Genomic DNA, 20,185 nt, shown 5'->3' on the forward strand with positions numbered 1-20,185 from the left:
TCTGATTTTTTTAGTTCCAGGGTCCAAAGACTTCCACGATGACATCTGGCTGGGACATCGGGCGGGAGTCCACCAGCGAACAACGTAAGTACCTATTTATCGGTACTAAAATTGAAACCATTTTGAAACTTTAGAATCAAATCGTCACGTTTTTTGATTTCTTTTTGTTACAGATCCTCCACCTTGGGTTTACTACGATGACACGTTGCCGAGGTATTCACCAGTTCGTGTTCTACGATCGGTGAGTCGCATGCAATTTTGTATTCCTCCGGTCCCCAATCATGTCGTAGGACGAAAGGTCCGAATCGACACGGGTAACCGGTTGTATTTATATTTCTTGATTTTTGCGAGTACAGTGACCGCGAGTATATTTACCATATACTCGCGAGCAATATTTTTCCTTGTACTTGTACGTATTTCTTAGTTGAGGTAATAGGGCCTTCTTGTATACCGCGTTCTTTATACCGCGATATAATTATTTAGCGAAGAAGTCGGATACCCTCCGACTTCGCAATTCTATCGATTAGTATTACGCGAAAACGATATTGTCGAATATTTGATTATTTTATATATTGTTCGAGTCTCGCGTTAGAATATGATTCGAGTATTAACATTTATCCGTAAATTTTATGTTACATTTCGTATACAAGAAGGCATTTCGCGCTGGTTAGATTTCCGAGTCAAAGTAACAGATTTGTACACAATTTTACAACTTTGAAAGAATTTACTTTGACGACGAAATCGACCAAGGGTTATTCAAAACTTTCAGTAATTAAATATTCTATCTTAGATTTTCTTGATCAATTTTTTCTTACAAATAATTCTCTTACGAGTAACTTCTTTGCATAGTAGATTTTTCAATTTTCTCTTAATTTTTCACAAATAAAAAGTCGAGTCATTTGAACAGAACGAAAGAATACTATCTCGTTAGATACTAGATACGTTAACCACACTTTCTAGTTCAGGATTTTCAGCATGATTTTTCCGTGTTCGTTGCCTGAACTCGTTCAAGTGCCCAGGTGCTACTTGCTCGAGCGAAGGCAACGTGCACGATGACTTCTTAGTCCGTAAGATTAACAATAATAATATATATAAGTGTCTGACAATGCGCTGGCGTATCGTGCACGACGTAATTTCCACATATGTATGTGTGGTTAGGCTGTGGAATTGCGTCGATTCGCGAAAATATATCATAGAGAATACGAATCAAAGAATACTCTGTATTCTTATAGTATGACTACGTCATGTTATCAATGACGGTACCTATCTGTATTAACTTAACTTTTGCTATTACATTCACGCGACAATTGTTCACGCGACAATTGTTCACGCGACAATTGTTCACGCGACAATTGTTCACGCGACGATTGCTCTTCTTAAAGAGCCACGCGATAAATTCTTATGCTCGTTACGAGTACATGTACGCAATGATCGCCAGCCATTGTCAGACAATTTCAGGAACTTGGTATGTACCTTTAGAGTGTGCATGTTTGATAAGCTCGGGTGTCGGAGGCGTCCCGGGGACGCCTCCCTAGGTTAGGCTCATTGCACCCGGGCGTTATGAATGAGAACCGTGGAGTGATTGTGTTTGAGAGAATGTTTTGCCATTTTTTAAATATAGGTCTAGGTAGGTTAGGTAACTTACCTTCTGGTATGTGTGCTAAGAACGGTTAGGTAGGGCCAGGGCAGGTCGTCGCATTCTCAATTCGGGTAGGCGCGTTTTCGCGTGACGTACCTGCACCTGTAGGACAATTCGAAGAATTGATCGCGAAGCTGGTGCAAACGAGGAATATCGTTTGCATCTGGCGTAGCTTTCGATTCTTCGGGTTTCTCTGCTTTAATGGTTCGTGGACGCGGTCGCGTCGAATTAGGGCCTCGAAACGAACGAACGCTCGAAATTCCATTTGTTCACGCGTGCATTGCACGACCAACGATTTCTGAATCGTTTGCACGGTCGCACGCGTTTTGTACGCGGTTTTCGCGAAACGTAGGGTTTCAGATCGGGCAATGCCGTCCGAAGAGAGAAGAGGCTGTAAGCCGAAGAGGCCCTAGACAAATTGTCTCAAGAGTGGGCTGCAACGAATGGCTATCCATCTTCGGATATATCTATCCGAGGATGGAAAGTCATTACTATTAATATTTTGTCACTGTACTCGCAAGTAGTTGTGTAGTAGTTAGTTTCTTTAGCACGTGTACACTTACGTGTACCACGCGTGCTGTGGCACCTCACCCCCCAATAATATTGGGCAACTCGCGGTTTGAATTAGCGTTACGAATGAGAAAGAATCGTGATTGCAATTAGATACATGGACGAGAATCACGTCACGATTTGAATTAGGGTTGCGAACAAGCGATGATCGCGATTTGAGTTAGCGTTGCGAATGGGGAGGATCGCGTTTGAATTAGCGTTGCGAACAAATACCAATCGCGATTGCAATTAGTTGTACGGACGATAAATCGTCACGATTTGAATTAGCGTTACGAACAAATACCAATCGCGATTGAAATTAGCTACGCATGTAGTTATTATAGTTTGAATTAGCGTTGCGAACGAATATCGAGCGCGCTTGCTTTTGATTTTGCAAGATCTGAATGCAAAGATTGCATTCATTTCTAGAATAGCGTTGCGTTCGATGAGTACTTACCGATCGCGATTACTTTTAGTGTTGCGAACGACGAATATTGATCGCGGTTGTATTTGTATTTTCAATTAGCGTTGCGATATCGATTGATCGCGTTGCTTGTTTCAATTAGTGTTGCGACTCACTTAACGCCCAAAAATTCCCACTGGAATCACTGTTGGAATTACGAAACAGCTGAATCGGCTGTCCAACACGTGATTCCCCGCAGTCTGAAACGACTGCACTCGACTATTAAAGTTAGCGTTGCGTATTATTTAACATACACAGGTGCACGGTATTCAATTAGCGTTGCGAGCTATAAAGCGCCCTAACGTGGTTGCTTTCGGGAGTCTTTTCATTTTGCATTTTACTATATATATATTAGTGTTGCGAATAACGAAGCACCTCGCGCGATTTTTATTGAGAATTTTTTTATATTTTAATCAGTTAACTTCACGATTATAAAGCACCATTTTGGCTGCTCTCGGGAGTATTTTTTTTTTCTATCTATTATTATATATTTAATATAGTAGCGTTGCGAAAAAAGAACGGTCCACTCACGGGTTTGTTTGCATATTTGATAAGTGGACCATATTGCAAGGAAATTGCAATCGTCGCGTTGTAAGTCGAGCGTTTGTAACTGAAAATACTGCTGAAATGCGTAGAATCGTATCTGAAATGTCATTTTTACGAATTGTACATATTTATAATTCTGGTACGGTGCCAGTAAAACGATGATGATGATAAATTTAACAGACTATTGTAGCTTCTGCAATAGAGGGTATTCGTTATTAGGTTTGCTACGGGATATATTATTTTTGCGAGCGCAGTTGATTTACAGAAAAATTTGCCTAATAAAGTAGTGTATTTATTTTATAAATATTCGAAACTCTTTGCATCGATCAAAGTCGACTCGCGATCGTTGCGTAATTTAATGAAAAATTAAAAAACTCGTACCGAAAAAGTACGCAAGCTGCAATTCGATAGTTTGTATTGATAATAAATTTTCGAGTAGAGTCTATATTATCGCATGATTATCGGTTTCTTCTGGATGCAAAAATAATTTACATTGAATCCAGTAAAATATGATTATTCCAATATCAATGATGTTAAAAATATTTTTAAATTGGTATATTCTCGTTAAATAATATGTGAAATAAAATTAAAATTCAATTTTTATATAACAAACAAACAATTATAATTTTACTTTTCGAGTGTCAGTGTTATTGTGATTGATATGAAATTCCTCGTTGGACTGTGCGTAATTTTTGTTTCTGTCTACTAACGAATTTTATTTTCAGCTATTATTTTTTTTATTTCTATGTCTACTAATAGACACTTCCTACTGCGTAAGGAATAAATGACAAATCTAAGGGAATCGAAAATAGAATGTGAGAATTTGGGACAAAATGGAACTCAATATAGCCAAGAGAAAAAATTGGTGAGACTTATGACATTGTGTCTAATATCTTTCGCTTTGTGTTTCAGGTCAATCTTCGTGGCACCAATCGTCATAACAAAAAGGAAACATATGATGTTTTCTTTTATACTTCTAGACATTTCTATTAGGTAGGGTCTAAATGAAATTAGATGTTTAGTTAGGTAGGCTGTTAGGTAGGATGTAAATGAAATTAGACATTTAGTTAGGTAGGCTCTTGGGTATGAAATTGTATTTAATATCCACAGTTTATATTTCAGGACAATCTTCGCGGCACCGATCATCCAAAGAAGAAGGAAATATATAATGTTTCCTTGTACTTTTCTAGATATTTATATTAGGTAGGGTGTGAATGAAATTAGATATTTAGTTAGGTAGGTTCTACTGGTAATTTTAAATTAGCTTTTATATAGGCAGACAATTACTATTAAGTGCAATGACTAGTTTGGGTAGGAATGACTAGAATTTAATTAGGTAGGTATGTTTTCCATTTTGCATCGACTTGTTCTCCATGTTGCATCTACTTGTGTCGTAGTTAGCCTTTTCAAGGCAGATTCTTCTGAAAGCTAACGGTTGTTGGTTCTTTGAGCAACGATCTAAACACGATCGTTGCTTTGCTGAGTCGTATATTAGGGAAGTTGTAAATCAAAATTCTGTGTAAATGGAGGGTGGTTGGGTAGGGTTAGGGCAGGTCTCTATACGCAGCAACCTCCTCGTGGTGAGACCTGGGCAATCTATATTATTTGGTATATAATTACTAATTGTATCGCCGGTAGCAAGGTAATGCAATTATTAACTACATACAAAATAATATGAGCGAATAGCTGCGGTCTTTCTCGTAGAATTTACCACAAATTTAGTTTGATTCTAATGTACATCGGTATATTTAGGGCAGACAATGTTTCATTCAACTTATTGTAACTGATACTTGGGCGCTGCGCAAAATTCTGATACAGATTCAAATTTATAGCCATTTTACGAAATCCCTGCATTTTCAAACGATCTCAGCATTCGCATATCCTTCGTTACTCAGGTGCTGTAGATATGGCATAACTGTGTTTTTACTCGTCGAAACCAATTGCAACAAGGACAAGACTAAAGCTTTAACTTTATAACTTTATTATCTCATAGTTCTATTCTGTGATATGTAACATAATTTAGGATCGCATAAACAAAAGCAAGAGAAGAATTTCTTTATTACCTTAAAAAAATTATTCTATGTTACCAAACGTAATATAAAAATTATATTTGGCCGACTAATAATGCAGTTTAGATAAAGTTCAAAAGATTATTAACAAATTCTCTTAATAAATTAATTTTGTGATGCATATAATCCAAGTGGTGCAATCTGTGGCAATTCGTCCAAGTTTGTCGAGAAATGATTTCTTTCTAAGTAAACTAATAATAAATTACTTCGATCTTTAAAAAAATGTTTTGAAACACTGTCAAATAGACATGTAACATGTTTATAACTACTTAAAAAATATATTGGCTTGTTTGGAAAGTCATTTTGTTTTTTTTTGGTGAAAATGAAACACGATTTTTTTAGAGTGTATAAACATTTTATTAAATTATATATTCTCTATTTTGGAAAACGAAATGACTTTCCGAACAACCCAATAATTACATTTTTCAAACGTTAGTAATAAAATTGAATATTTTGCAATTAGTAATTTAATTATTTTTATAAAATGGATTCTATACAAATGTGACGTCGTTCTACATTACACATTTTTGCACTTGATTCAATTACAAATATATAATGTTTATTCATTTCTCTACACATCTCACTTACTCAAAGAAAAGCAATTTTGTATGTGTGTGTATATATATGCATTTAACTACACTACCAAGGTATTTGAGATGAAGATGAAGCTGGTACAACTCTGAAACCATACATAATCATTGGAAATACGTAATTTTCAATAATTCAAAGAAAAATGCGTTTTGTTACTTTTACTGTGTCAAACTAGAATACATACATATTCTTTATGTTTAACAAAGTCAGAGAAATGTTTTCTTCCTTGAAAGTATTTTACAGTGCCATATAATACCAATTTACTGTCATTATTATCTATTTGACAACTTCAATCAGATACAAATTATAATAGTTTGTATTAATCGATATTATCGTTTATACACATATCTTTTCTATATTTCAATACTAATATTGCATATAATTCTGTGCAGATAGTTCTGTGTAGTTATATAAAATCTCAAATAAATTCCATACTTACTTATTTCCATTTGGCTTCTGATATGGATGCACGGCCATCAACCTATGCCTTTCTTTCCCTCGTACTATTTTCAGTGCTCTGTCTGTTACATCCATATTGAGATAATTATTTTTAAGTTTATCTGCTTTTAATTTATTTAGTATTGCAATACTCTTTGCACTCATTCCTACTTGTGATTTTTGCATATGATTATTTTCTTTAGTCTTGTTTCCCTTTGTAAGCAGTGTATCCTTGTGTTTTGAAGATAATCTTTTTAATTGCTTCGTAGGTGTTTTCATTGAATTTATAGAATTTTTGTTACAAAGAACTCGTTTATTTGATTTTTCCTGTATACAACTTACAATACTGAGTTCTTTAAAGATCTTCTTCGGTTCTTTTGTATCTTTGTTAGTAGTTGTATCTGAATGTCCTACGAATGTAGTAGTTGTATCTGAATGTCCTACGAATGTAGTAGTTGTATCATGTGTTTCAAAAACATTGTCTGTCTCTAGCCTGAATGTGTTAAATGTTGTATTTAAAGCATCATTAGTATAATTATCTTGATTCTGTTCGGTTAAAGAACACAATGTATATACTGGTATATTACTATTGAGCGGATCTATCAAATGAGATATACTTAAACAAGTTAAATTGTAAAAATGTTCGTCGTCATTGGTCATTTCGGTATCTGACCATTTAATATTTCTTACACCCTCCAATAACTTAATTATTTGTTTAAATTCTTCTTTCATTGTGTCAGTCATTGTTCCATAGCCTCTCATCATGTTATAATAATTTTGTAATGTTGCACTCATCACTTTAATCATTGAATAATGGGACTGTATTTCGCATTGCTGAAGATTACTTACTTTCTTTGCATGCTTGTACTGTTGCTGTAATCTGGACTGCTCTATTTCATATGTTCTTAATGCAATTAAATCCTCTTGTTCCTCAAGTTTCTTTAATTTTATTTCTACATTCAGTTTTTGTAATTCTGTTTCTATCGAACATAATTCTTGCCATGCTGCCTCCATTTGTTCTTTTAAAGAATCTCTTTGTCTTTCAAAGTAATGCAAAGATTTATTAATGCGCGATTTACCGCTAATATTTTGTTCCTCAGAAGTCAAGACATCAATAGCTGCTGTCAAATTGTGTAATCTTTCATCTGCTGCTTTTTTGTATTGAATTCTAAAACACAATATTTTGTAAGCACTTTCTAAAGAGAGAATCTTTTCATTCAAAAGCTTTTTCTTTTCAAGTAGTTCAATGAATGTGTTCCTAATTGTTACTGTACACTTATCTCTTTCCTTGTTGATCTTTGTATTCTTGAAGTCTGGTGATATATGCATCGATCCACTTTCTAAAGCTGATAACTTCTGCTTCAGATAGTTTATTTCCTTTTTTTGTTCTTCTACCATTTTTATATATGCAGTTACATGCATTTCGCAAGATACAATATTCTTCTTTATGCGAGTCTTAATTTTCTTTGCTCTATTTGCATATCTTAAGGTATTGTAGGTATCTTCGTAACTAAAACTGGAAGGTGCAATATTAGCTATCATAACTGTCTGACAATTTCCACCCAATGAATCTTTCAATAATCGTGTTAATTTAGAGTCTCTATACGTTATATGTTTTGCCCCATCTGCCAAATTATTAATGCAATTTCCAAGAGCTAATAAAGATTTATTAATATTTGCACCTTCTTTGAATCTTACTCCTTTACATCCAGTGGCAGAAGCTCTCTCAGATCCAGCTAAATCGATCATAGATAATTTGACTTGTCGTACTTGACCATCTAATCTGTTGGTAATATTAATATAAACCTGAAAGACAGCATGGCTTCTGCTACTTTCTTTGTTTGCATCAGTGGGATGTTGCGTACGATTTTTGTTACCTTTTGCTAAAAGTGTTAACAATTCTTCAGCACTGTGAATAGTAATTATTTGAAGGCCAGCAACAATTATCCCACATCTACCATCATCTCGTAAATGTAAAGGACCTGAACTATGTAGAAGATCTTGCACATTTTCATTATAAATTTCTAAATAAGTAACACCCAAATTAAATTCACGATGTTCACCTTGTTTTTCTATTTGTGAAAATAATTCTGCCACTGTACGATATGTAATACCAGGATCTTCGCTACTGCCAAGCATTGTATGAGTCTTTCCAGCACCAGTTGCCCCATATGCAAATACAGAACAATTATAACCATCTAAAAGGCTAGTGATCAAATCTTTAGTACTTCCTTCAAATACGTCACTATTACTAGATGACATATCAAAGACTTTATCGAAAATGAACTGTAACTCTTTACTTTGTTTTTTCAGTAAATCTCGCCCTTTTTGAGCAACACCATGATAAAAGAAAGGATTCTCCTCTTCTTTTGGATCAAAAATTAACATTTTGTCATCAACAAATTTTATGATAGTTCTACAGTTATCCTGGAACTCACGTTGATTCTGTGGTCGAATTCTTACAATTACTTGAATACTCATCTGCGAATCTGTTTCTGTTTCTGTTTCCATCGATGAGGCTGTACTTCCACTCGTACTCGGTTTTGTTCCATTTGTAGATAATTGTACTTTCATTAATTTTTTAACTTTGATAGGCGAAATTGTTTTCGCTAAATTTTTCTTATTAAAAACCATAATAAACTCTATTCATTTACGCTCAAATATCCATCACAAACCGTTGACGGCAACACAAGCTTTGAAATTCAAATTGGCATACAATGAAGTTCCACCAACTAATCAGGTTCAACAGATTAAAATCCCTATAATACTGTAATATTGGAAGTAGCTAGACTATTCTCTATGGAAAAAGGAGAGGACGTACAGAAATAAAATTATCTATAATTTAACAATGTGAAATATGTAAATATATTAATAAAAGTGCTTTGGATAAGTTATCGGTAACACGGATCTTGTGTTTTAAAGAACTTAAGATTAGCGCTATCCCTTCTCCTCCTCAGCTTTGCAATGTAATTATTCAATTTATTGTTTAAAGGAAAAGTCACTAGCGTTACACCAATCAAACCGTCTGTCGAAAGGAAAGACTGGTATAGACTCTGGTGTATACATGCATTCATGTAATTACTACGCCTTGAATCAGATCGGAAGTTAGTATTTTGAGAGATGACGTTTTATATGATGTAGTTACCTCTTTGATGTAAGTTATGAACGATGGCGTCTCCTCGTCCAAAATCACCGCGACCACCCATTTCGGCAAAGAAAGATGACAAAGAAGAGAGTTTCTGGGATAAGATTGGAACCTTGGGTCGAAAAAAGCGAATCAAAGAAGGTATCGCATTGTGCTTAGCATAACACTAATAAGGTAACCCTACTCATACCCTTTCTGTGTACCCACAGAACACATTTCCATATTTGGTACGAGTCGTAATAATAAATCGAAATTGTGTACTAGGACGAATCAAATTGTAAATTCATTTTCAACATTTCATTTCTACAAAATTCTCTTCAAATTATCCGATAGTTAGCTATAAAACCATTTTATATTTATTTATTTGTAGTACAAGAAGTTCAAGAGGAGGGAAAATATGCAATCGACTCGCCAGGATTTGCAGCTAATCCAGAAATGCCACCAGAAGAATACGCGTTAGATGAAAACGAAGAACGTTCTATGATAGAACCTAGATCTTTAGAGGACTCCAAGCTCAAAGAGCTTGTATTTGTTTTGATCGAATGGATCAATGACGAATTAGCCGATCAACGTATTATTGTAAAAGATATTGCAGAAGATCTTTATGATGGACAGATATTGCAGAAACTTTTAGGTATGCTTAAATTTTAAGGTTCCAAAGTTAATTTTAAGGTAATTTTTAAGGTATGTATTGGAAATAGACATATTGACATCAATTTTTAGAAAAATTAACAGGAGAGAAGTTAGATGTTCCCGAAGTGACTCAATCAGAAGAAGGTCAGAAACAAAAATTGGCAGTTGTTTTATCTACAGCTAATCGTGTATTGGATCGGTATCCCCCGTATAAATGGAGCGTAGAAACGGTTCATTCGAAGAATATTGTTGCTATTTTACATCTATTAGTCGGTTTAGCGAGACAATTCCGTGCCCCTGTAAGACTACCAGAGAGAGTGACTGCACAAGTTGTTGTTGTACGTAAAAAGGATGGTCAATTAATACACAGAACAGTTAGAGAAGAAATTACATCAACGTATAATGATTTGGGAATGCGATGCGAGCGCGATGCTTTTGATGCTCTTTTTGACCGTCCGGCCGATAATCTGGCTGTCGTTAGAAAGGTATATTTTCGCTTAATGTACAAGAAGCGATTTGTTTAAACGATTGTTCAACTTATAGCATTCTTTTGTTTCGTAGTCATTGATTACTTTTGTCAACAAGCATCTAAGTAAAGTGCACTTGGAAGTGACAGATTTGGATACGCAATTCCACGACGGAGTATTTTTAACGCTTTTACTTGGCCTTCTCGAGGGTTTTTTTGTGCCTCTAGGTAGCTTTCATTTGACACCGAAAACACATGATCAAAAGGTGCACAATGTTTCATTTGCGTTCGATATTATGCAAGATATTGGATTGCCAAAACCAAAAGCCCGGTCAGAAGGTTGGTCATCAAAGTAATTGTCTAGAGTAAGTATCTGTTGGCAAATTTAACTCTGTCCTGTTCACAGATATCGTCAATTTGGATCTGAAATCGACTCTGCGAGTATTGTACAATTTATTCACCAAGTATCATACAAAGACGTGAACTAAAAAAGAAAGCTTTTTGACAACGAATGAATTTAATAAAACGCGACAAACTAACGCTGCGATATATCGACATTACTAATAGACTAACCAGAAAGTGTATTTTCTGTATCAAGACAGACAAATGTATAAAATTATTGCAACAATTACGAAAAGAGGGAAGAGCGTGAAATTGCGATGGGTGTAGAGGTATCACATGTCTGGAAGATTTTAATTTTTGTCAACATTGTTATGAGAAGTAAAACCGAGAGTCTTCAATTTTATACATTCATGGTCAATTTTACACGTCGAAAAAATACATTATTTAATTTTTACAAACTGTGTCCGATAGTTTGTTACCTTAGAACATCCCCTTCGTTAAAAATATAATTTGATTTTTTATTTCATTTTTCCACGAATTGAGCTAGTCTCGATAAATCGGTTCGTTCACAAGTATTGCTCATCGTCTAATTTTCAAAGACTCGAACGAATCGTGTCATAAACATGAAGTACGAACAACAGTAGATGATCGTTATCTAAACATCTTATTTTAAAAAGATCGATTTCGGTAGAATTGTTCTTACTCGTGCTTACTCGTACAATTGTGTAGATCCTTGTATGTGGTACTTCAGATTAATACATTACTTTTTATATACCATAATGAGGGGATTCGCATTTATCTGTTACTTAATATATTCGACGCTCTGCTCGAGAAAGCATCGAGCGAATGACTTTAAAAATCGCTTTCCCATTGCGTCAGTTTTTTACGATAAGGCTATCTCCATGGCTTGTACTTACCCCGAACGCAAACTACCTTGTTCTATTTGAATTCACCGAGTTAAACGCATTTTTCAGTTTTTGCCCATTTTGTATGCCATTGCGAAGATGTGCGAAGCGTTATGCTTCGTTAATGGGATACCAAGACATCATTTAAGAGGTTCGCGAGTCTTCAGTTATATCGACAACGTTGACGAATTCCGTAAGCATACATATAGTCTAGATGGGAATTTGATGCATCTGTGTATCACTTTTAACGATAAAAAGATTTTGGAATTGTTATTATTAATGGTAATCAATGGTAATTGTTAGTATCAATGGTAGTCAATGGTAATTGTTAGTATTAATGGTAATCAATGGTAATTGTAGTATTAATGGTAATCAATGGTAATTGTTAGTATTAATCTATGGTAAATGAAATGACCTGACCCAGACCATCGATAAAGTTTCCTCGTGGTTTGTTTCTGTACAACGTCGATTCAAACGTTCGTGCGCACCTGGCCCGGGAGAGACATTTGTTACTTGAGATTCGTTTCGCGGTTTGTCGTGACGACTGATACCTAAACGTCGATTTCGTGAAAGAGTTCCTCTTGGTATTGACGCAAAGTTCGATAATTCTAAGGCCATGCAACACATTACAATCCTTTTGGTATTGACGCATAGTTCGATAATTCTAAAAGCATACAATACATTGCAGAGATCTCACCGAAGGCGCGAGGGCTAAATTAGGAACGAAAGTAATTTATTCTGATAAAACGAAGTACCTATTTTCCAAAAAAAAAACAATGTATTTTTCTCTTTTTCGATGCCACAAGATATACCACAGAACAAAATATTGAGTTCGGAAAGTCATTTCGTTTTTTTTTTTCTGGTGAAAATGAAACACGATTTTTTCAGAGTGCATAAACATTTTGTTAAATGATATATTCTCCATTTTGGGAAACGAAATGACCTTCCGAACAACCCAATGCATCGCCGTGAACATGCAACGCTTACGGTGCATACATTCGGGAGCTAGTCACGTGCGTACTACATACAATCGACAGCGTTCAGCGGTAAACGCGCATGAGATTTCGTGACGATGTACGCGGTAGTCCGAGATTTATCGTCTCCGACTGTGATACGCGATGTTCTGTCTATCCACGGCCACGACATAGAACAAGCCGAATAAATGGAGCGTGGCACGAACGAGACACGAACCGGCCGAGGGAAGATCCTCGGGAAGGTCGACGATCTAGCCCATCGTGGTCGGATGGATCGTTGCAGAGCGTCGCGCAGATGGTTGATCGCGATTTCGCGGTACATGTTGTCGAAACACGCGACGTTGCGACACAACCGTACCTTATCAAGATAGTAGCTTAACAGTTTCCTTCGACCCCTCTGAAACGGAAGACTCGGACTAGTATCGGCGAGCCAGTCGGAATACTCGGAGTACGCGCAACGGTTTCAATTCGGTCGAACCTTGAACGTTCTGCGTTTGCACCAACAATCGTTTCATTTTTCCGATCGAGTAAGTCGATACAAACCGATGTCCACGTAGCTTGGACAATTTTGGTAGTTTGCTGGATCGTTGCAACGATTTTTAGATTCGAGTTTCTTCGGTTGCTTCGAGAATACCAGTACCAGAGACCGAGACTATTGAAAAATTTTTCAAATTTTAATTTTCGCTCAACGAGTATCGAATAAAAAGTTGTTTGTTTTTTATTCGTTATTCGAAACATTCGTGTGGGTGTAAAGTTTGCTCACCTTCGATTACACGTGTTGCGTGAAATACAATCGAGTTACTCTGTCCGTGAAAATATTAGGTCGTTGGGAAGTCATTTCGTTTTTTTTTGGTGAAAATGAAACACGATTTTTTCAGAGTGTATAAACGTTTTACTAAATTATATATTCATCATTTTGGAGAACGAAACGACTTTCCGAACAACCTAACAGTTACGTGCGTACATGCTTTGAACGAAGCGCGCATTTGCGATCGTTAGGGGAAGATACCGATTTTCTGAATGACGACGAGACGCTTCAGCTACGAAGAAGACGACGGTAGATTGGAAAGTTGGTCGAAAACTCGGAGAAACGATTGTTCCCGGAACAGAAAACCGTTCGCCGAATACGTCAAGATTCTTCGTATCGTGTTAGCGAAATGGATGTCGATTTGCAGCCAGCTTCGCGACGAGGAATTGAACGATCAAACGGAGGATCTGATTCTACCGAGCAACGAAGACTGGCGGCATCGTGTCTATTACAAACTGGTCGAATTGCAAAGAGAATGCGACGCGGAACTCGCGACGAAAAGGTGATTTACGAATTATCGAACGGGAGTATTTGCGCACCAAATCGGTTTCGAAACTTTACGGTCTCAATTCTCTCGAATCGTACGCACACCTCGATCGATGACTCGAAAGCGATCAACTTCTTTGTTCAATCGATTCGGAAAGATTTTACAAGATTTCGCTCCTGTCAAAATTGCAATTTACCTTCCCTCTCCGTTTCAGAGTTACAAGCTAACAAGATAAACTGATTTTTTTTCTCTTTCTCCCGTTTCGTACGCGATACAGAAACGCAAAACGTAACGTTTCGTGACTAAATAAACGTTAATCTTTTCGAAAGTTGAATTTTTGTATCGTTGCGTAACACCAGTGTGGCGTGTGATCGGTTTCGATCGTCGAACGAGCGAATAAGTAGCTGTGAATAACGAAGGAGTAAGTAAGGGGTGCGACGAGTGTTCGCGATCGATGAAGTTTCGAAACGTTAAAGAAACCGTAAAAATTCGAAGGGCGAACGAGGTTGGATTGGAAATGGAATATGCGAAAGAGGAGAAGATGAACGAGCGGAGGAACAGCGACGAATGGGAACCAGAGATCCGCGAGTATCATTTGAAGGTTAAATCGAGAAGAAGTACGGAGGAATCGAGGAGTTCGGTGACGAGCTTTCGCGGGATCGCTGGTTCGATGACGGAAGCTTGCGTTCAGCCAGGATGGCGCGTCAACGATATCCTGTTGGCCGCGAAGGTCCTTCAAAAGGATTCAATGTCACCCTCCTACTCCGACGAGGCGGAAATGCGTCGAGTGTTTGGTCTCGTTTACGACGTGCTTAGGTGTAAGCTGCTGTTCGTACTTTCGAACGATCGCTCGAGTACTCTTTAACCCTTTGAACTCGAGAGGGGATCCTCGGTCGCCATTTAATTCCGTATACTATTCTCGATCCGGGGAAATTTCGTGGTTTTGAATTCAAATTGGAATTTAAATATCACGTTCTTGTAGAGTGTAAACGCATGTGTGCAAAGTATTTAAAAACATTCCATTCCAGATTAATTTTACGACTTAAAGGATTTTCTCGAGGCGTTGATTTCTGGTAACAAAGAAGCCTCGAGTGCAAAGGGTTAATGTCCAATCTCATTGTTCCGTTTTCCTCAGACAAGAAGATTTTCAGCCGTGCCTTGACCGAGGCGGGATTTTGGCTTCGCAACGACAAGTTCAAAGATCGAGAGAAGATCGTTTGGTTGCTGCTGTACGATATGCAAGGGAGGAAGTTCACGAGACGCGGCGAGGTCGCCGCCGTTGAAGAGCGGGAGAAAATCTTCAAGGTAAGATCCACGAGCTCGGTTCTCTTACCTCTTCGTTGAAACCGAGGATCGTTCGGTTGTTCGATCGCGCGAAAATACATTTTATGTATACGTTCGTTTGTCTCGTTGCTAGTTTAGTACGAAATCGAGCTTCGACGACTCATCGAAACGAAATAAATTGCGTTCGACAGGCTGCCGGATTGCTGGGCATCGAAACGGCGCTTCTGGAGTCGAAAACGCATCTTGCCGCGAGCGTCTCGCGTCTGCGAATCCGTGGTTCGGCGCTCAGTCTCGGTGAATACCTTTAAACGCTTTTGAATCGGGATCCATTGAAACTCGAAGTAGCGAAATAAGTTAGAGAGAGAGATATAGTTGACCCGTGGCTTCGTCGCGAGTATACCAGTAACGATATAATCGTCGTTGCGATGCTCGAAAACGCGAAGACGAGCTGTTGCCGGCTCGTTTGCGCATCATCGAGGGTGTCGCCTGGGGCGAGGGAACCGCGATCGCTTCCGGATGGGTGAACAGCAACAAGTACGCCAGCAAAGAGGAATTCGTGGACGAAATGTCGAGGCTGAAGTTGGTCCATTGTCGGAACGGGAAAACTACGGAGCTCGAGGACTCGTGTTACGCGTTCGATTCGATCTGCCCGAAGATGGTCAATCTGCACGAAGCAACGCGGGAGACGCTGGCCGTCTCCAGTCTCGTTCGCGATCATCGTTTCGTGTTTTTGGTAAGTGGTCGACGGGAATTCGTGGATCGTGCGCGCATCGATGTCTCTACGATGACACGGTTCTTCGTCGTGTTCGATCGTCTAGGAAAGATCGTTGTGCCTGGGCGCGGCTGCATTGGCGCGTGCGATTCGCGTTAGTCGTTTTTGTGGCCCAGTGGTGCTGACCCACTCGCTCGCGCCTCGACACACCGGATACCTGGCCGAGTTGTTGGACGACATCGAAGACGCCGGCAGATTGTTGGCTTTCGGAGCCGGTGAACGTCGTTGCGAGTACGAAACGTATCTGAGGGACCTGGGCGTTACGTTGCAACGATGTCGAGTTTTTTCAGAGAAGTACTAACCCTCTTTCGCTCTTCAACGGTCTTCGTTTCACGCCAGGCGTGTCCAAGTTAAGCTACGAAGCTCAACCCTTTGCGCTCGATTCGTTGTTTTACACGGAAACTGAAAACCTCGAAGAGATTCAAAAGTAAGAATAAATCGTAGACTCGATTTGGATCTTACGTCTCTGTATATTTTACAAAGCGTTTTTTTTCACCTCGGGTTATAAGAATTTATCTTGAAAATTAGAAAAATTAGAAGAATTATAATGCAAGAAAACCGAGTGCATTAATTGGCGACCGAGAGTCGTCTCTCGAGCGCAAAGTGTTAACCACCTTTTCCCCACTCTGCACCGCGATACCACGCGTCGGCCGTAAATGCTTACGACTTTGTAGCATTTCGTGGGAGAGGAACTTACCGCGCAGGGGACCCCCACCCGTGGACACGCTTGGTTTTACACACTGTCCTCTCGAAACGAGCTCGCTCGATCGAAAGTTTGCGCTTTCGTTCAGATACGTGTCGTATCCATCGACGGCCGAGTTGGAAAGGGCTACCGTGGTCCTGGCGATACCGCCGTGCAGCTACACCGGTGTCAGAGACATCGTCGATCTCGCCGTGGCTCGAGGAGGGGACGCCGATCTCCTCGAAACGTTGACGAACGTCTACGCAATCGACGACGATCGTCACGATCGCGAGGATGTTCAACCGCGAGCTCTCTTGGCCGATCAGATGACCACACTGAAATACGCGTTGACCAGACCAAACGTTCAATTTCTCATCTACGAAGCGCACACGATTCTACCATCGGAGACGACCGAGATGATTCGACAGGTGGTCGATTACGTCAATCGAATAGCCGCGGAGAAGTACGTTCGCGATCATCTGGTAAGACTGGTTCGTTTTTCCGATATTTCTCTCTCTTTCTTGTCGATCGTCCGTTCTTTCGATCTCACTTCTCCCCCTGAGATTTTTCTTTGCAGTCGAAGAAGAAGACGTCGAAGGAAGGAAAGGATTCGTCGAAGCAGAGAAAATTGGAAAAAAACGACGATCGAGTCTCGAAGATTTCCGTCGACGTAAGCGTTAAAGTCTATTCGCTCTGAGGACCGTTACGATCCGTCGCAATTCGTACGAACGATGATCTCTCTCGTAACTCGCGCGAGATTCTCCCACGATAAATAGAAAAGGTTATCGCGATCGTAGGTTCCGGACAGCGATCTCTTCGAGGTGGGCAGCATCGACGATATTTACGGGGAGAACGTCACTCGCATGCTGGACCCGGGTTGCTTTCTCGCCGTGATAAGAAGAAAGGAAATGATGCAATTCGACTCGTTGTTTATGATCAAGGTAGCGGAATCGAAGGGACTGTTCGGCGATCCGGATGACAAACGAGAAACGAAACGCGAACCGGTACCACACGATCGTTCGTCGCGACGATCGTCGTTGATCGATACACGGAAACGTGCGAAACGCTGCAAGGTTCGTTTCGTTCTAGAACAACTTGCACGAGAAACTCGCGAATTCGTCGCAAGTTGCGTTTACTCGTGTCATTCTTCTCCCGTTTACTTTTTCTTCGCAGATCGAGATCGAACGAATAATGGCGCACACGCACTCCTCGTTCACGAGAGCAACGAACGAAAATTTTGTCTGTCCTCGACACCAAGCTTGGAGGGACAGTACCGCGGCCCAGGTACGCGAAAGAAGAACGTGGAGCGGACGTTACCGAGCGTCCTCCGAAAATCGATCGACGCGCTCGAATCCGGGATCCACGTTCAAAGTTCCGTGTCCGTGGAACATCGTGACGCCTAGACTTCCATCTATTTGCGACGAACGTCGAACAATCGCGACCGGAAACGTCCGAACGCGGAACTCGATTAAAAATCCGTTCAAAAGACGCGCGTGATCCCCGTGACCCTCTCGAGGATCGAAACGTTTCGCGCGCGATCGTTCCATTACGCGTTACGTGTGTTTTCGCTCGCGTTAGCTCTCCCCGCGTAATATTCGCATCGTTGAACACGATCTGCGAAACTGAACGAAGATCCAAGAGCACTTGTTCGTGCGAGATCGTCCCAGAAAGTGGAAGGTAATTATCTCGAATCGATCGACTCGTACTCGAAGCCAAAGCATTCCAACGACGAACAGCCTCGCAGCGCGCGGAATCTTTGTCCAGGCTGATTCGCTCAGCGTCGAACCAACGATAAAGTAACCGTTTCGATTGCTTGTAATTTTTCTCCCACGTTTTCTTCTTTTCGAATCGTTCGTTTGTGCGCGAGAACGATAAACCACGGACCAAAGTACACCGTCCTATCGAAATCAGTTCGACATTGCCGATTTTGGTTCGAGTTCTACGACGCGTACCGCTAGAGAATAACGTCGAGGACAACGACGAAGGACAACTGTTTGCCTACAGTTGGAAATCGGTAATTCGAGATCGTCAAAAACCTCGTGACTTTTACCATTTTATCGTCATCGGCTGCAAGTCGATGCGCATCGATATTTTTCCCAACAGTTCGACACTTGGCTCCTCGTTCTCGAGGATTTATCCTACGATAAATTGTAATCGGGTATAGTCTCTATTAAATACATTGAAATTGAGACAGTTGCAAATTCCGTAATTCCGAGCAAACGCTTCTTTATCCATATCGTTTCCCTTATCTCCAACTTCCTTTTCCGTTCGTCGAACGAAATCGTCGAACCGAATTTTTTCGTTTACTTGGTTACTTTTTCAACGATTCTCACGACCTGTCCTTTTCCGGGTTCTCTAAAAAATTGTCACAAGCCCTGGAACATCGATGCGTCGAAAATTTATTCGTACACTTGTATCGTTCGTATTCGTATTTTTTACGGCGGAGAGTAGCATAGAACGTTTCCGTGTAGATTAAAAAAAATAATTTAAACGCGTCAGAAAGGGACCAAAATGGCGTTGAACGCCAAGAGCGCGAAGATTACGAATTCTTAAAAAGTATTGCCTCGCGCGTTCCAATGGTTGCTCGATTCGTTCTTGAAACTCCGGTTAAACGCGAGAGATCGAAAGTGCATCGAGATAACGTTACGCGTACTTGAAATAAAAGTACTCTAGGGAGGAATTGTCTCGTTTGGTCGCGAGAGATCGCGATTAAATGTTATCGGCTGCTTCGAGAGAAATCGCATTGTTCTAAAGACGATTTTTCCTCGATCGAAATCGTTGTGAATTTTCCACGACGTTCGCGCGAATATTCGAGCTCGAACGATAAAAGTGCCACGATCGATTCTTCGCGCGCGATACAGTCGATCGTCGAGTAAACGACCAGCGGCAGTGTTTCAACGTCAATTGGGCTAATACAACGAATTCGAAGCAATCGGATCCGAATTTACATCGCGTTTCCAATCTTGGCGTAACAGTCGACGAGCGTACACGCGATCGATCGATCATCGTAGTAAACCAATTTGCCGAATCTGTTGCAAAAACCACGCGAGCAATTTACATTTCCTCTTTCCACGTTTCGAGCGATTGGCCGAGGATGTGACACGGTAAAATTGATCGTGTATACGTATATACCGCGAAATTTCTTTCCACGTTTCGAGCGATTAACCAAGGATGTGACACGGTAAAATTGATCGCGTACACGTACACATCGCGCAATTAGGTCTACGAAGGGTACATCGTGTCGAAACTGTAGAATCTGTCGGTTGTGTGTATTTGCAAGAACAACAAATACGCGATGAGAAAGATAGCGAACAACACGTCCTTATACACGAGAGGAGATCCGATTTTAGAAATCGAGATAGACGCGAGCCAAATCTCTGGAGGAACGGGAA

At 39.7% G+C, this 20,185-nt stretch overlaps 3 protein-coding genes across 4 annotated transcripts; 2 read left to right on the forward strand and 1 right to left on the reverse strand.

Moving 5' to 3' along the window:
* Positions 1-5,760: 5,760 nt before the first annotated feature.
* Positions 5,761-8,953, reverse strand: LOC143148124 (kinesin-like protein KIF18A). The gene is made up of 2 exons (XM_076314060.1): positions 6,297-8,953; positions 5,761-5,945 (listed from the first exon to the last, which is right to left on the reverse strand). Exons 1-2 carry the CDS (start codon positions 8,927-8,929, stop codon positions 5,906-5,908), a joined length of 2,673 nt encoding a protein of 890 aa, XP_076170175.1. The 5' UTR covers positions 8,930-8,953; the 3' UTR covers positions 5,761-5,905.
* Positions 8,954-9,421: 468 nt separating this feature from the next.
* Positions 9,422-11,286, forward strand: Parvin (beta-parvin). 2 transcript variants are annotated; one of them, XM_076314428.1, is made up of 5 exons: positions 9,422-9,581; positions 9,811-10,074; positions 10,164-10,558; positions 10,635-10,878; positions 10,946-11,286. In XM_076314428.1, exons 1-5 carry the CDS (start codon positions 9,464-9,466, stop codon positions 11,020-11,022), a joined length of 1,098 nt encoding a protein of 365 aa, XP_076170543.1. In that variant the 5' UTR covers positions 9,422-9,463; the 3' UTR covers positions 11,023-11,286. The 2 variants fall into 2 exon arrangements, with proteins under 2 accessions (XP_076170543.1, XP_076170544.1); XM_076314429.1 differs by having other exon boundaries at positions 9,474-9,614.
* Positions 11,287-13,667: 2,381 nt separating this feature from the next.
* On the forward strand, positions 13,668-18,977 carry LOC143148255 (uncharacterized). The gene is made up of 10 exons (XM_076314427.1): positions 13,668-14,070; positions 14,551-14,873; positions 15,191-15,360; positions 15,531-15,633; positions 15,783-16,072; positions 16,158-16,405; positions 16,903-17,275; positions 17,371-17,463; positions 17,591-17,866; positions 17,967-18,977. Exons 1-10 carry the CDS (start codon positions 13,781-13,783, stop codon positions 18,288-18,290), a joined length of 2,490 nt encoding a protein of 829 aa, XP_076170542.1. The 5' UTR covers positions 13,668-13,780; the 3' UTR covers positions 18,291-18,977.
* Positions 18,978-20,185: the final 1,208 nt, after the last annotated feature.

The sequence above is a fragment of the Ptiloglossa arizonensis genome, chromosome 6 (genome assembly GCF_051014685.1).
Source record: "Ptiloglossa arizonensis isolate GNS036 chromosome 6, iyPtiAriz1_principal, whole genome shotgun sequence".
Taxonomy (NCBI): Eukaryota; Metazoa; Arthropoda; class Insecta; order Hymenoptera; family Colletidae; genus Ptiloglossa; species Ptiloglossa arizonensis.

Bases quoted from the DNA above. Each gene is read 5' to 3' on its own strand.
- LOC143148124 (XM_076314060.1), bottom strand. From the start codon at position 8,929: ATGGTTTTTAATAAGAAAAATTTAGCGAAAACAATTTCGCCTATCAAA. The intron at 5,946-6,296 runs GTAAGTATGGAA...GTATGGTTTCAG, and splicing joins CAGAAGCCAAATGGAAATAA to AGTTGTACCAGCTTCATCTT.
- Parvin (XM_076314428.1), top strand. From the start codon at position 9,464: ATGGCGTCTCCTCGTCCAAAATCACCGCGACCACCCATTTCGGCAAAG. The intron at 9,582-9,810 runs GTATCGCATTGT...ATTTATTTGTAG, and splicing joins AAAAAAGCGAATCAAAGAAG to TACAAGAAGTTCAAGAGGAG. The intron at 10,559-10,634 runs GTATATTTTCGC...TTTGTTTCGTAG, and splicing joins ATCTGGCTGTCGTTAGAAAG to TCATTGATTACTTTTGTCAA.
- LOC143148255 (XM_076314427.1), top strand. From the start codon at position 13,781: ATGACGACGAGACGCTTCAGCTACGAAGAAGACGACGGTAGATTGGAA. The intron at 14,874-15,190 runs GTAAGCTGCTGT...CGTTTTCCTCAG, and splicing joins CGTTTACGACGTGCTTAGGT to ACAAGAAGATTTTCAGCCGT. The intron at 16,406-16,902 runs GTACTAACCCTC...GCTTTCGTTCAG, and splicing joins TGTCGAGTTTTTTCAGAGAA to ATACGTGTCGTATCCATCGA.